Source organism: Oryctolagus cuniculus, chromosome 14 (genome assembly GCF_051225735.1).
Source record: "Oryctolagus cuniculus isolate XC-2025 breed Fujian yellow rabbit chromosome 14, ASM5122573v1, whole genome shotgun sequence".
Classification (NCBI taxonomy): domain Eukaryota; kingdom Metazoa; phylum Chordata; class Mammalia; order Lagomorpha; family Leporidae; genus Oryctolagus; species Oryctolagus cuniculus.
This window is the reverse complement of record NC_142880.1, coordinates 68078525-68096018: the sequence shown is the minus strand read 5'-3', so window position 1 is coordinate 68096018 and position 17494 is coordinate 68078525. Positions and strand designations below refer to the sequence as shown.

Sequence of the window (17494 nt, the reverse complement as noted above, 5' to 3'; positions counted from 1 at the left end):
TATATTTGCAAACTATGCAACAGATAAAGGGTTGATAACTAGAATCTACAAAGAAATCAAGAAACTCCACAACATCAAAACAAACAACCCACTTAAGAGATGGGCCAAGGACCTCAATAGATATTTTTCAAAAGAGGAAATCCAAATGGCCAACGGACACATGAAAAAATGTTCAAGATCACTAGCAATCAGGGAAATGCAAATCAAAACCACAATGAGGTTCCACCTCACCCCAGTTAGAATGGCTCACATTCAGAAATCTACCAACAATAGATTCTGGAGAGGATGTGGGGAAAAAGGGACACTAACCCACTGTTGGTGGGAATGCAAACTTGTTAAGCCACTATGGAAGTCAGTCTGGAGATTCCTCAGAAACCTGAATATAACCCTACCATTCAACCCAGCCATCCCACTCCTTGGAATTTACCCAAAGGAAATTAAATTGGCAAACAAAAAAGCTGTCTGCACATTAATGTTTATTGCAGCTCAATTCACAATAGCTAAGACCTGGAACCAACCCAAATGCCCATCAACAGTAGACTGGATAAAGAAATTATGGGACATGTACTCTATTGAATACTATACAGCAGTCAAAAACAATGAAACCCAGTCATTTGCAACAAGATGGAGGAATTTGGAAAACATCATGCTGAGTGAATTAAGCCAGTCCCAAAGGGACAAATAACATATGTTCTCCCTGATTGGCGACAACTAACTGAGCACCAAAGGGGAAACTTGTTGAAGTGAAATGGATACTGTGAGAAACAGTGACTTGATCAGCTCTTGTCCTGACGGTTGATGTACAATGTAATACTTTATCCATTTTAGTATTTTTTTTTTGTTCTAGTACCATTGGTTGAACTCTGTAATTAACACACAATTCTTCTTAGGTGTTTAAATTTTAACTGAAAAGTGATCCCTGTTAGGAATTTGGAAAACATTATGTTGAGTGAAATAAGCCAATCCCAAAGGGACAAATACCACTTGTTCTCCTTGATAGGTGACAACTAACTGAGCACCAAAAAGGAAACCTGTTAAAGTGAAATGAACACTATGAGAAACAGTGACTTGATCAGCCCTCACCCTGACTGTTGATGAGCAGCTTAATATGTTATCCCTCTTAGTATTTTTTTGTTTGTTCTACTTAATACTTTTGGTTGAATACTGTAATCAATACACAATTCTTCTTAAGTGTTGAAACTTGACTGAAAAGTGATTGCTGTTAAATATAAGAGTGGTAATAAGAGGGGGAAGAGATGTGCAATTCGGGACATGCTCAAGCTGACTTGCCTCAAACGGTGGAGTGGTGGAGTTAGAAACATACCAGGGGATTCGAATTCAATCCCATCGAGGTGGCATGTACCAATGCCATCTCACTAGTCCCAGTGATCAATTTCTGTTCACAATTGATCGTAATGATAGGACTAAGAACCAAAGGGATCACATAAACAAGACTAGTGTCTGCAAATACTAGCTGATAGAATCAAAAAGGGAGAGACTGATCCAACATGGGAAGTGAGATACACAGCAGACCCACAGAATGGCAAATGTCCTAAACAGCGCTCTGGCCTCAGAATCAGCCCTTAAGGCATGCGGATCCGGCTGAAAAGCCCATGAGAGTATTTCAGGCATGGAAAGCCAAGACACTCTGGGGGAAAAAAAAAACCTAAATGAAAGATCTCCGTGAGTGAGATCCCACGGAAAGAATGGGTCATCAAAGAAGGAGGTACCTTTCTCTGAAGGGAGGAGAGAACTTCTACCTTTTTTTTTTTTTTTTTTGACAGGCAGAGTGGACAGTGAGAGAGAGAGACAGAGAGAAAGGTCTTCCTTTGCCGTTGGTTCACCCTTCAATGGCCGCCGCGGCCGGCGCGCTGCGGCCGGCGCACCGCGCTGATCCGATGGCAGGAGCCAGGAGCCAGGTGCTTTTCCTGGTCTCCCATGGGGTGCAGGGCCCAAGTACCTGGGCCATCCTCCACTGCACTCCCTGGCCACAGCAGAGGGCTGGCCTGGAAGAGGGGCAACTGGGACAGAATCCCGCGCCCCGACTGGGACTAGAACCCGGTGTGCTGGCACCACTAGGCAGAGGATTAGCCTAGTGAGCCGCAGTGCCGGCCGAGAACTTCCACTTTGACCATGGCCTTGTCTAAATATGATCAGAGTCAGTGAACTCAGGGGGCTTCCATAGCCTTGGCAGCTCATGACAAGAGCCTAGGGTGATTACTGATGCCATAAAAAAGAGTGTCAATTTGTTAAATCAACAACAGGAGTCACTGTGCACTTACTCCTCATGTAGGATCTTTGTCCTTAGTGTGCTGTACATTGAGATTTAATGCTATAACTAGTACTCAAACTGTATTTTTCACTTTATGTTTCTGTGTGGGAGCAAACTGTTGAAATATTTACTTAATGTATGCTAAACTGATCTTCTGTATATAAAGAGAATTGAAAATGAATCTTGATGTGAATGGAAGGGAAGAGGGAGTGGATAAGGGAGGGTTGCGGGTTGGAGGGACGTTATAGGGGGGAAGCCATTGTAATCCATATTCTGTACTTTGGAAATTTATATTCATTAAATAAAAGTTTAAAAAAAAAGAAAAAAAATTTGTGGTAATATATTATTTTTCCTTTATTATTTGAGTTTTTTGTTTCATTTGAAGAAGCTTTGCCAAACTCAAGGTTGCAAAAGTAATCACTCATGCTTTCTTCCAGAAGTTTTGTAGTTTTAAGTTTCACAGTTAGACCTATCATCCATTAAGTTAACTTTTGGGTATGGTATGTATAAAGTGAGATCCCGAGGTGGGTCGGGGCGTGCAGCCATGGTGCCGCCCTCCAGGCTCATCGTCGCGGCCCTCAGCGCCCGGCCGCCAGCCCCGCCACCAGTGCCCGGCCAGGCCCTGTGCGCCCCGGGCACGGTAAAAAAAAAAAAAAAAAGAAAAAAGATGAGATCCTTAGGAAGGTTACTAATAACCATATGAAACCAATTAATCCTAAACGCAATTGTGTGAGATCTAATTTATCGAAGAAAAATTTCATTAGTCGTTATATTCAATATGCTTTATATATAAATACAAAAATTTCATTGTACTATATAAAATTTGTAGTTGTTTTATAAGTACTTTAACACTACAGAACATTAAATGCAAAAGGTGTGAATCAGATTCAGAACTGTTATTATTACCTAACATAAATATGGGGAAATATTTTTAAAAACTCTAACTGAAAAAGAATCAAGGTAGCATTTATTCAAGAATACTGGCTATTGCAGAAAAAATGAGCCTGCACATTAAAATTATTTTATAATATCTTAGAATTCAGTAGATTTAAAATAAAAAAATCTTACCTTTTTTCTGCATGTCCTGATAAACACTGCTTATTTCTATCTTATGTTCATCCTCTTTGATTTTCATTTCATTTACAAGTTTGGTAATATTATTTTTATATTCCTAGATATAAAATATATATATATATTATTTTTTCTAATTTAAATGTGTATAAAACTGATTAATTAAAAAGGTAAAATTAGCAGTTTATATAATTTTTGATATGTAATTATATCTAGAAGAAAAAAGCATTTATTGTTTGATTAATGAGCGTAGAGAAAAAACAATTTCTTTTTTGTATGTATGTAGTGAATATATTTAAATATTTAAATGGGGCTGGAGTTGTGGTGCAGTGGGTTAATGCCCTGGCCTGAAGCACTGGCATCCCATATAGGTGGTGGTTCTAGTCCCGGCTGCTCCACTTCTGATTCAGCTCTCTGCTATGGCCTGAGAAGGCAGTAGAGGAAGGCCTAAGTCCTTGGGCCCCTGAACCCATGTGGGAGACCCAGAGGAAGCTCCTGGGTCCTGGCTTCAGATGGGCATAGCTCCGGCCATTGCAGCCAATTGGGAAGTGAACCAGCAGATGGAAGACCTCTTTCTCTCTGCCTCTCCTCTCTCTGTGTAACTCTGACTTTCAAATAAAATAAATAAATCTTTAAAAAAATAAATATTTAAATTATTTTAGCTCTTCAGTTGACAAAATTTTTACCTTTAAAGTGTACAGCCTGATGTTTTTGGTATGTAAGTTCAGATGGAATGACTAAATCAAGCTAATTAAAAAATATATATATATATGTATATATATATATATTGACACATTTATATGTGTGTGTGTGGTAAAACCACTTAAAATCTACTTTCTTAGCAATTTTCAAGTCTATAATTATTATTAATTATAATTATCATGCTGTATAACAGAGCTCTTGAGTCTATTACTCCTATCCAATTGATTTTTTTTGCATTATTTGGCCAACATCTTCCCAGTTATGTCCCCAACCCATGAAAGCCCGTGTTAAGATACCACTCCACACTTATATATATGACTTACATAAGAAAGATCAATTTTTGATCCATTCAGATCTAGAGCATACAGAAAATATGTCTTTTTATCTTTGCTACCTGATACTCAACACCAGTGTTTAGTATGGACACACAAAATATTTGGCTTAATGATATGAGTAAATGTCACTAAAGCATTAAAGCATGTATATGTTAAATATAAGGCAAAGCTATACTTATTATTATTTACTTTTTAAAACAATTCAGATGCAACAATTTTTGAGTTTTTGTAAAAGACTTATTTACTTATTTGAAAGACAGAGTGACAAGGAGGGAGGGAGGTAGAGATATTTTCTATCCACTGGTTCACTCCCTATATGTCTACAACAGCCAAGGATAGGCCAGGTATAAGCTAGGAGTCAGCAACTCCCTTTTGTAGTCTCCCTGGGTGGCAGGGGCAGAAGTATTTGGACCATTATCTGCTTTTTCCCAGGTGTGTTAGTACAGACCTGAATTGGAAGAGCTAATTAGCCAGGATTTGAACAGATAATCCCATATGGGATGTGGGCATCCCAAGCAGCGGCTTAACACATGGCATCATGATGCTTTTCCCTTCTTTAGAGCCAACAAAGGCATTGTCTGATAGCTAGCAAGTTTTACTCATGTAGGAAAAGCATTCTGAATGTGGGGAGAACTTTGGTTTTGAAAATTATACAGATCATTCTAATTCTGATGGACATCAAACACTATCCATGGCAAGGGTTAGCATTATGAGGAAGCATCTAAAGATGGATCTAATTTGAGAAGTCCTTAACAACTGCCTAAATTAACTTCTTAGGTTGCTAAAGCATATAAATGATTTATTACACTAAAAGTTGACAGTAGTATTGAGAATGGTACAGAAATAGAAAACCCCAATGTTTTACAGTTTTTCCAGAAGAGCTATATTACATAAAGATTATGTAGACAAGAGAAAAGGAAAACAGGAAGAATGAAAGTTAAATAGGACTGTAGGAGAAATGCATTTTTAAAGGCAAGATGTCCTAAAAAGGCTCTAAATATCATAAATGCTGAGACCCATGCATTATATTCCCAACTTCTTAAATATTTATCTTGTTTTATATTTATTGAATTAATGTCAATAAGAATTCTTCAAGTTGGGGTCAGTGTTGTAGTTGCAATGTCAATTCCCATATGGGCCCTTGTTTGAGTCCCAGCTGCTCCACTTCTGAACCAGCTCTCTGCTAATGCACCGTAGAAAACAGCAGACAATAGGTCAAGTGCTTGGACCCTTACAACCTGTGGGAGACCCAGATGAAGCTTCTGGTTCCTGGCTTTGGCATGGCCCAGCCCTGGCCATTACAGCTATTTGAGGAATGAACCAACAGGTAGAAGAGCTCTCTTTCTCTGTCTATCCCTCTCTCTGTGTAACTCTGCCTTTAAAGTAAAACCTTAAAAAACAAAGAATTTTTGAAGGCAGAGCCTTCGGGCCAGCGCCGCGGCTCAATAGGCTAATCCTTGGCCTTGTGGTGCCGGCACATTGGGTTCTAGTCCCGGTCGGGGTGCCGGATTCTGTCCCGGTTGCCCCTCTTCCAGGCCAGCTCTCTGCTGTGGCCAGGGAGTGCAGTGGAGGATGGCCCAAGTGCTTGGGCCCTGCACCCCATAGGAGACCAGGAGAAGCACCTGGCTCCTGCCTTCGGATCAGCGCGATGCGCCGGCCGCAGTGCACCAGCCGCGGCGGCCATTGGAAGGTGAACCAACGGCAAAAGGAAGACCTTTCTCTCTGTCTCTCTCTCTCACTGTCCACTCTGCCTGTCAAAAAAAAAAAAAAAAAAAAGAAGAAGAAGAAGAAGAAGAAGAAGAAGAAGAAGAAGAAGAAGAAGGCAGAGCCTTCAAAATGAATGGGCTTTTGAGGGAAAACCAACTTCCTGAAATTTATGCAAAATTATGTTTGTGTGCATACATACATGCATACATGCCTTTGAGCATTTTTCCCCAAAGAAGTTGCATAGCTTTTACTGCTTAGATATTCAACGGTATTGAAGAGTTTAAAAAAAAAATCAAGGTACACTGGCTTACATGTCTATAATTAAAAATAGTCAAACATTCTACCAGATTACTTCAGTTCAAAGGTGATCAGGGCTCCCATTTGTGCTAATTATCCTGCAATGCAACTTGCAGAGAATAGCCAAACCTATCCAACCTCTTGGCTCTGATTAAGGCTTGGCAGGCAAATACAGGGGTGGATATCACAAATCACCATTTTCCATATGCATGTATTTAGGTTTCTAGATGGGTAACACTAAAGTGGCTTTCATAACAAGTCCTGATTCAACCGTGTGCACTAAGTGATTGCTGCCCTGAGAAATCACAAGTCAAATCTATGTAACTTTCCATTACCCACTGATTTTGGCATCTGAAGATGCCACCATTAGAATGGAATGTTTCCATTAATTTGGTAAGAACCAGAATTTTCACTCTAGCCTCCAGGCATGAAGTGTCTCTAAGGTCTGGGCTGAGGCAGGCTATATCTCACTAACTTCCTTTCCTCCATTTTAGCCTATGCCAACCTTAAATAACTTAACCATTTCTTTTTCTCTAAGGGTATCATACTCTAATAAATTATAGTTGATTGCCTTCTTCTTACTTGCTTTCTAGAAACTTTTAAGTTCTGAGAGATAGCTGACTATAATGGAGATGACTGCTCAACTCCTTCTCCACAAAAAGGAATAAAACAACAAATGAAGAGTTGTATTTTGAGATGAGTTGCTGAAGGAGAGCAAGGGATAGACAGGAACCATGTAGGATATGGAGACTTGGGATGGAAACAAAGAGAAAAGAATAAAGTCCACTGGCAACCTCAACCTTAGCTTTCTGGCTAAAAGGACTCCTCATTTCAGGTTAAAGGGTGAATGTGAGTCCTTGCAGACCAAATCAACACAGAGCTGGCAGTGCTAGCAAAGCAGAGTTGAGTTCTACAGTTGTTACAGACTTGGAGACCAATTAGGGGAGCTTCCTGGAATCTTTATATCACTTTGCTTCAGAGAAAGAACTCACACTATCTCCCTCCCCCCAAAACCCCCCAACTCCCAGAGCCCAGGCAGCTCTATAGAGTTTGGTGCCAAAAATATTGGCCTAGGGGACAGAAGTCTCTGTATATTCTATCCCTGGTATCCTATAAACATGGTGCCGCACTAGAACATAAGGCTAATTATCCAATTAGACTCTGCAGTGAAACTTTGACCATAGCACCCAGTTGCACAGTGCTTTGCACTACACAAGTCAGATAGTTCAGCGTTTTTGCTTCTCAAGACCAGAGAAGCAAAGGTGCTTGCTCCCTGGGACCTGGGGCCCATCTTCTTCCACTTCCCCACAGTTTATGCACTGCTATCAGCAACTGTACTATCACTAGACCTTAGAGTATTTGCTCCATGCACTTGTTAATTCTGCACTTGTCAGAGGTCTCTGATAATAGCAATAATGTACCTCAGCAGTACCTGAAATGCTCCCTGTGGTCCAAGGCCTCTGTGCCATTACTGTCATTCATGGAATGGCCACAGAGTGAGTTTCCTGAGTCACCAATGTACTCCTACTCCTCTCAACACCTCAGAAATAGATGGACTTTCTACATGTACTGCATCCAAAACCATGGATGATAGCCAAAGAAGCTCTAGGAAGAACACACTGCTGTGTCCAAATGGAACCAAAGCCAACCAAATATAGCCCTAGGCAAATCTTCATGAGAAATTCTTTTACAAAGACCATCTAAAAGAGTTGTAGAGATAACTGTTCTGTCAGATGCACAAACATTAACATAGGTACAAAAGAAGTAGGAAAAAACAAGGTAGCATGACCTCTCCAATAACTCTCTAGCTTCCAACCCAAAATAAAAGAATATTGATAAAATACCTGAAAAAGTATTCAAAAGAACAATCCTAAGGAAATTAAGTGAGAGTCAATAGAATATAAACAAACAGTTCAACATAATTAGGGAAAACAATTCATGATATGAATTGAGAAATTAAGCCAATATATAAAGATCAGGATAAAGAACCAAACAGAAGGACTCAATATGTGAAATAAAAAAATACAGTCAAGAGTGCAAAGACTAGATCAAGTAGAAGAAAGAATTTCTGAACTTCAAGATAAGCTTCTTGAAATATCCTAGTCAGACAAAGAAAAAATAAAAATAGATTAAAGAAATCTATGAGATTTATACAACACCAATAAATAAAAAAATCTTCAAACTGTGGGAATACTAGGAGGAAAATGGGAGGGAAAAGGCATAGAAAACCTCAAGGAAACAACAGTTGAAAACTTACCTAATTCTGGGAAAGATACAGACATCCAGGTCCAGGAGACCCAAAGGAACCTAAACAGATTTGACTATAAAAGTCCTCATTTAGGCATATTAGATCAAACTGCCAAATGTCCAAGACAGAAAAAGAATTCTAAACACAGAAAGAGAAAAGTGACCAATCACATTTAAGAGAACATTATTAGAGTAACATCATATTTCTCAGCAAAACTCTTTTAGTCCAGGAGAAATGGAATGACATATTCAAAATTCTGAAAGAAAAAAATTGCCAACCAGAATGTTACACTCAGCAAAGGTATCATTCAGAAATGAAGGGGAAATAAGCACTTTTCAAAACAAACAAAAACTGATGAAATTCATCATCCTTAGATTGGCCTTGGAGGAAATGCCTAAATAAGTCCTACATTTGCAAGTTAAAGGATGATAATTACCTTCATGAAAATATGCAAAGGATAAAACTCATTGGTAAGGCAGATATACAAATGAAAAAGAGAAAGGACCCAAGTCCTATCTCCACAGTAATTGCCATATCACAAAAATGAAGAGATGAAAGGAACAAAGAATATACAAAACACTCAGAAGCAATAACATGGAGTGGGCATTTGTTACAACAGTTTTTACACCACTTGGGATGCCCATATCCCATATCAGAGTGCCTGATTTTCAGTCCTTGTTGTATTTCCAATTCTAGCTTTTTGAAAGTGTGCATCCCAGGAGGCAGCAAATGATGGTTTGAGTACTAGGGTCCCTGCCACCCATGTGGGAAATGCAGATTGAGTTCTGAGCTCCTGGCTTTGGCCTAGCCCTGTACCTACCTTGCCTGTTGTGTGAATTTGGAGAATGAACCAGCAAATGGACAATCTCTCTGTCTCTCTACCTTTCGAATAAATAAAAATACATTTTTTTAAGCACTAGAATGTAGACTTTTAAAGAAGAAAAAATAGAGAACCAGAGGAGGTGAGGCAAGATGGCAGAATAGGAAGGGAGCACACTGATAGTCTGGGAAGAGACAGTTTAATAAAAGTGGAGATACTGCAGGTTCAAGGAAGAGTAAGGGAAGAAACAGCAGAGGAAACTCTTCTGGAACTAGTGATTCACGGTGGACCTGCGTGGAGGGCATGGGAGCCCACGGCTCCGGACACCAGCGGCAGAATCAACACACCAGTGCTGGAACATGAGGTGAGCCGAATCTCAATAGCCTGAGACACTGGTGGGAAAGTGGAAAGATGAGACTGGAGGGAACGAGACTTGAAACCCCATGGGGAAAAGTTCACCTGGCTAACTAGAAGAGAGAGGGAAAAAAAAGTGACCAGTACGGACACGAGTTTCTCTCCGCTCACCTCTCAAAGGTGAGCAAGACAAAGAGCAGGCACCATTTTGGACATATGTCATAAGTGGCGTGTCCCCAGAACTGCACCTGCCCTCAGCCAAGCAGAAAAACCTGACTCTGGGGTGGGGGGGTGAAATAACAGGAGATTAGGACCTAGTGAATGTGTGGTGCTAATGAACTGAGACTGTGAAAAAAGAGATGGTGGGGGAGAGAACTCACGGAATTCACGTGAGTACTCTCCAGAGATGCTACAATTTGGCAACCTTGGCAACCCAGTGGGAGACTGCAGGAGAATTTGAGCCCACACTGAGGGCAGAACAGATTCCCTGTGTGGTCCTTGGGAAAGAGCTTCTGATCTATGGCTCCTGTGGGTATATCATTCACCTGCTAACTACCTTCAATTCCACTCAGCTGTATGGAATTACTTCCCTTCTGAATCAAAAAAAAAAAAAAAAAAGAGAGAGAGAGAGATTTACCACGCCTAATCTGGGAGTGTTACCTTTGGCACACCCTTAACCCTGAGGAACCAAACAGAGCTCTCAGGCCACACCCATCTCAAGCCTCTAAGGCTCCATCAAAAGCAGACAGTCCACTTAATACAGTCATAGTATAACAAGAAAAAAACACCACAGCAAGGGAAGAAGAATCCAAAGAATATCTGCACAATGCCCAGCAACAAATGCAGAAACCGAGGAAACAAGAATAAGAAAGACATTATGGCACCCCCAAATGAACAAGACACCCCAAGCCAAGATTATGAAGACGATGAGATGGAAGAAATGCAAGATACGGATTTCAAAATATTTATGATAAGAACAATTAGAAGTTTTCAAAAAACAAATGCTTGAGCTACGGAATTTCTTACTGGACAGGATAGAAAATCTCATTTGAGAAAATGAAATCTTAAGGAGGAACCAAAATGAAATGCAGAAACTAGTAGAACAGGAAAGTGTGATAGTGAAGAGAAATCAAAATGAAATGAAGAACTCGAAAGATCAAATGACAAACACATTAGAGAGCCTTAAAGACAGAGTCAGTGAAACAGAAGAGAGAATATCGGACTTAGAAGACAGAGAACAGGAAAGTATATAGTCAAACCAAAGAAAAGAAGAGGAAATTAGAAATCCAAAAAATATTGTTGGGAATCTACAGGATACTATTAAAAAACCCAACATTCGGGTTCTAGGAGTTCCTGAAGGCATGGAGAGAGAGAAAGGATTAGATGGCCTTTTTAGTGAGATACTTGCAGAGAACTTCCTGGGTCTGGAGAAGAACAGAGAAATCCTAGCACAGGAAGCTCATAGAACCCCTAATAAACATGACCAAAAGAGATCCTCACCACGACACGTTGTAATTAAACTCACCACAGTGAAACAGAACGAAAAGATCCTAAAACATGCAAGAGAGAAACGTCAGATTACTCTCAGAAGATCTCCAATTAGACTCACAGCCAACTTCTCATCAGAAACCCTACAGGCTAGAAGGGAATGGCAAGACACAGCCCAGGTAATAAGGGAGAAAAACTGGCAGCCCAGAATATTATATCCTGCAAAGCTCTCATTTATGAATGAAGGTGAAATAAAGACCTTTCACAGCAAACAGAAATTGAAAGAATTTGTCACCACTCATCCAGCCCTACAAAAGATGCTTAAAGATGTGTTACACACAGAAACACAGAAACACGGTCATCAATATGAAAGAAGGTAAATGAAGGAAACCTCACAGCAAAAGATCACAGGAAGTTCAAAACATATATTAGAAAATATCTTTGGGAAATGGCAGGGCAAAGTTACTACTTATCAATAGTCACATTGAATGTTAATGGCCTGAACTGTCCAGTTAAAAGACACCGATTGGCTGATTGGGTTAAGGAACAAAACCCATCTATTTTCTGCTTACAAGAAACACATCTTTCCAACAAAGATCCATACAGACTGAAAGTGAAAGGCTGGAAAAAGATATACCATGCCAACAGAAATGAAAAAAGAGCAGGCGTAGCCATCTTAACATCACACAAAATAAACTTTAACACAAAAACTGTTAAGAGAGACAAAGAGGGGCACTATATAATGATTAAGGGATCAATACAACAGGAAGATATAATGATTATGAATGTATATGCACCTAATTACAGGGCATCGGTTTATTTAAAAGATTTGTTAAGGGACTTAAAGGGAGACTTAGACCCCAATACAATAGTACTGGGGGACTTCAATACTCCACTTTCAGAAATAGACAGATCAACAGGACAGAAGATCAACAAGGATACATTAAATTTAAACGACACTATAGCCCAAATGGATCTAACAGATATCTACAGAACTTTTCATCCTACACATAAAGAATTTACATTCTTCTCAGCAGTACATGGAACCTTCTCTAGGATTGACCACATACTGGGCCATAAAGCAAGTCTCAGCAAATTCAAAAGAATTAGAATCATACGATGCAGCTTCTCAGACCATAAAGGAATGAAGTTGGAAATTAGCAACTCAGGAAACCCCAGAAAGTATGCAAACACATGGAGACTGAACAACAGGCTCCTAAATGAACAATGGGTCATAGAAGAAATCAAAAGAGAAATCAAAAATTTTCTGGAAGTCAATGAGGATAATAGCACAACATGCTAAAACTTATGGGATACAGCAAAAGCAGTGTTAAGAGGAAAGTTTATATCAATAGGTGCCTACATCAAGAAATTGGAAAGGCACCAAATAGATGAGCTTTCACTGCATCTCAAGGATCTAGAAAATCTGCAGCAAACCAGATCCAAATCTAGTAGGAGAAGAGAAATAATTAAAATCGGAGAAGAAATCAACAGGATTGAATCCCAAAAAAAATTACAAAAAAATCAGCGAAACGAGGAGCTGGTTTTTTGAAAAAATAAACAAAATTGACACCCATTGGCCCAACTAACTAAAAAAAGAAAAGACCCAAATCAACAAAATCAGAGATGAAAAAGGAAACGTAACAACAGACACCACAGAAATAAAAAGAATCATCAGAAATTACCACAAGGACTTGTATGCCAGCAAATAGGGAAATCTATCAGAAATGGATAGATTCCTGGACACATGCAATCTGCCTAAATCGAACCATGAAGACATAGAAAACCTAAATAGACCCATAACTGAAACAGAAATTGAAACAGTAATAAAGGCCCTCCCAACAAAGAAAAGCCCAGGACCAGATGGATTCACTGCTGAATTCTACCAGACATTTGAAGAAGAACTAATCCCATTTCTTCTCAAACTATTCAGAACAATTGAAAAACAGGGAATCCTCCCAAACTCTTTTTATGAAGCCAGCATCACCTTAATTCCTAAGCCGGAAAAAGATGCAGCATTGAAAGAAAATTACAGACCAATATCCCTGATGAACATAGATGCAAAAATCCTCAATAAAATTCTGACCAATAGAATGCAACAACACATCAGAAAGATCATCCACCTGGACCAAGTGGGATTTATCCCTGGTATGCAGGGATGGTTCAACATTCGCAAAACAATCAACGTGATACACCACATTAACAGACTGCAGAAGAAAAACCATATGATTATCTCAATGGACACAGAGAAAGCATTTGATAAAATACAACACCCTTTCATGATGAAAACTCTAAGCAAACTTGGTATGGAAGGAACATTCCTCAATACAATCAAAGCAATCTATGAAAAACCCATGGCCAGCATCCTATTGAATGGGGAAAAGTTGGAAGCATTTCCACTGAGATCTGGTACCAGACAGGGATTCCCACTCTCACTACTGCTATTCAATATAGTTCTGGAAGTTTTAGCCAGAGCTATTAGGCAAGAAAAAGAAATTAAAGGGACATAAATTGGGAAGGAAGAACTCAAACTATCCCTCTTTGCAGATGATGTGATTCTTTATTTAGGGGACCCAAAGAACTCTACTAATAGACTATTGGAACTCATAGAAGAGTTTGGCAAAGTAGCAGGATATAAAATCAATGCACAAAAATCAACAGCCTTTGTACACACAGGCAATGCCACGGCTGAGGAAGAACTTCTAAGATCAATCCCATTCATAATAGCTACAAAAACAATCAAATACCTTGGAATAAACTTAACCAAGGACGTTAAAGATCTCTACGATGGAAATTACAAAACCTTAAAGAAAGAAATAGAAGAGGATACCAAGAAATGGAAAAATCTTCCATGCTCATGGATTGGAAGAATCAATATCATCAAAATGTCCATTCTCCCAAAAGCAATTTATAAATTCAATGCAATACCAATCAAAGTACCAAAGACATTCTTCTCAGACCTGGAAATAATGATGCTGAAATTCATATGGAGACACAGGAGACCTTGAATAGCTAAAGCAATCTTGTACAACAAAAACAAAGCTGGAGGTATCACAATTCCAGATTTCAGGACATACTACAGGCAGTTGTTATCAATACAGCATGGTGGGCCGGCGCCATGGCTCACTAGGCTAATCCTCTGCCTTGCGGCGCTGGTACACTGGGTTCTAGTCCTGGTTGGGGTGCCGGATTCTGTCCCGGTTGCCCCTCTTCCAGGCCAGCTCTCTGCTGTGGCCAGGGAGTGCAGTGGAGGATAGCCCAAGTCCTTGGGCCCTGCACCCCATAGGAGACCAGGAGAAGCACCTGGCTCCTGGCTTCGGGTCAGTGCGGTGCGCAGGCCGCAGCGTGCTGGCCACAGCGGCCACTGGAGGGTGAACCAATGGCAAAAGGAAGACCTTTCTCTCTCTCTCTCTCTCTCTCACTGTCCACTCTGCCTGTAAAAAAAAAAAATACCGCTTGGTATTGGTACAGAAACAGATGGATAGACCAATGGAACAGAATAGAAACACCAGAAATCAATCCAAACATCTACAGCCAACTTATATTTGATCAAGGATCCAAAACCAACCCCTGGAGTAAGGACAGTCTATTCAATAAATGGTGCTGGGAAAATTGGATTTCCACGTGCAGAATCATGAAGCAAGACCCCTACCTTTCACCTTGCACAAAAATCCACTCAACATGGATTAAAGACTTAAATCTATGTTCCAAAACCATCAAATTATTAGAGAGCATTGTAGAAACCCTGCATGATATAGGTACCAGCAAAGACTTCTTGGAAAAGACCCCAGAGGCAAAGGCAGTCAAAGCCAAAATTAACATTGGGATTGCATCAAATTAGAACTTTCTGTACTTCACAAGAAACGGTCAGGAGAGTGAAGAGGCTACCGACAGAATGGGAAAAAATATTTGCAAACTATGCAACAGATAAAGGGTTGATAACCAGAATCTACAAAGAGATCAAGAAACTCCACAACATCAAAACAAACAACCCACTTAAGAGATGGGCCAAGGACCTCAATAGACATTTTTCAAAAGAGGAAATCCAAATGGCCAACAGACACATGAAAAAATGTTCAAGATCACTAGCAATCAGGGAAATGCAAATCAAAACCACAATGAGGTTTCACCTCACCCCGGTTAGAATGGATCACATTCAGAAATCTACCAACAATAGATGCTGGAGAGGATGTGGGGAAAAAGGGACACTAACCCACTGTTGGTGGGAATGCAAACTTGTTAAGCCACTATGGAAGTCAGTCTGGAGATTCCTCAGAAACCTGAATATAATCCTACCATATAACCCAGCCAAGACATTTTTGAAAAACAAAAAACAAAAAACAAAAAAACCCTAAATGAAAGATCTCTGCAAGTGAGATCCCAGTGGAAAGAACAGGCTATCAAAGAAGGAGGTACTTTTCTTTGAAGGGAGGAGAGAACTTCCACTTTGACTATGACCCTTTCGGAATAAGATCGAAGTTGGCAAACTCAAAAGGCTTCCATAGCCTTGGCAACTCATGACTAGAGCCTAGGGAGATTACTGACGCCATAAACAAGAGTGTCAAATTGTTAAATCAACAACAGGAGTCACTGTGTACTTACTCCTCATGTACAGTCTGTCCTTAATGTGTTGTCCAATGTGAAGTAATGCTATAACTAGTACTGAAACAGTATTTTACACCTTGTGTTTCTGTGTGGGTGCAAACTAATGAAATCTTTACTTAATATATACTAAATCGATCTTCTGTATATAAAGAGAATTGAAAATGAATCTTGATGTGAATGGAATGGGACAGGGAGCAGGAGATGGGATGGGTGTAAGTGGGAGGGAAATTATGGGGGGGAAAGCCAATGTAATCCATAAACTGTACTTTGGAAATTTATATTTACTAAATAAAAAAAAGAAAAAAGAAGGGGCTGGCGCTGTGGTACAATGGGTTAAAGCCCTGGCCTACAGTGCCAGCATCCCATACAGGCGGCAGTTCTAGTCCCAGCTGCTCCTCTTCTAATCCAGCTCTCTTCCATGGCCTGGGAAAGCAGTGTAGGATGGCACAAATCCTTGGGCCCCTGCACCCACATGGGAGACCTAGAAGAGGCTCCTGGCTCCAGGCTTCGGATCAGCATAGCTCCAGCCATTGTGGCCATTTGGGGAGTGAACCAACGGATGGAAGACCTTTCTCTCTGTCTCTCTCTCTCACTGTCTGTAAATCTACCTGTCAAATAAATAAATAATAAAAAATAATAATATTGAATGTTATAAATAATATTGAATAGAAAAAATTTCCCAATCCATGGATATAGAGTAGCTGAATGAAATTCACTTCACCATAAAGACAAACAGACTAAAAGTGAATGGTTGGACAAAGATATTCTATGTAAATACCAACAGGTAGCAGGACTAGCTATATTTAGATAAAATGGACTTTAAGATGAAAATTTTAAGACATTGAAAATAAAGAAATAAGAATTATAAATAAATATGCAACCAACACTGGAACACCCAATTTTATAAAGCAAACATGATTAGATCTAAGGGGAGAAACAGTTGGGGACTTCAACACCTATCTTTTTTTTTTAAGGATTATTTATTGGAGAGGCAGAGTTGACACACATGCAGAGGGAGAGACAGAGAGTGAGGTTTTGCATTCGCTTGTTTACTCCCCAAATGGCCGCAATGGCTAGAGCTGGGCCTATCAAAGCCAGGAACCAGGAGCTTCTTCTGGGTCACCCATGCACTTGGGCCATCTTTCACTGCTTCCCCAGGCCATAAGCAAAGAGCTGGATCAGAAAAGGAGCAGCAGAGACACAAACTGGCACCCATAAGGGATGCGGGCACAGCAGGTGGAGGCTTAGCTTACTACTCACAGCGCTGGCTGGCCCAACACCCCACTTTTATCAATGGGCAGATCATCCAGATAAAAAAAAATCAATAAAGAAACAAAGGAATTAAATTATATTATAGACCAAATGACTTAACAAACATCAGAGCATTACACACAATAGCTTTAGAATTCACACTCTTCTCATTAGCACCTGGAACATTCTCCAGGATAGAACATATATTAGTGCAGAAGACCATCCTTAATAAACTTTCAAAAATCAAAATCACATATATTATCTTTATTATATTTCAATTAAAAAATAAAAAAATTCCAAAGGATAGCCTCTGGTTGTATAAAACTCGAGTATTCTCTATACAC

The 17494-nt window shown here is 39.8% G+C and overlaps 1 protein-coding gene across 2 annotated transcripts in view; it reads right to left on the bottom strand.

Moving 5' to 3' along the window:
- The window catches only part of CCDC152 (coiled-coil domain containing 152), a 53911-nt gene that overhangs the window by 14574 nt on the left and 21843 nt on the right, over positions 1–17494 (bottom strand). For both annotated transcript variants that reach the window (XM_051853510.3, XM_051853508.3), the window contains exon 6: positions 3341–3443. In XM_051853510.3, the coding sequence (XP_051709470.2) occupies positions 3341–3443 (103 nt within the window). The remainder of the gene's footprint in view (positions 1–3340; positions 3444–17494) is intronic.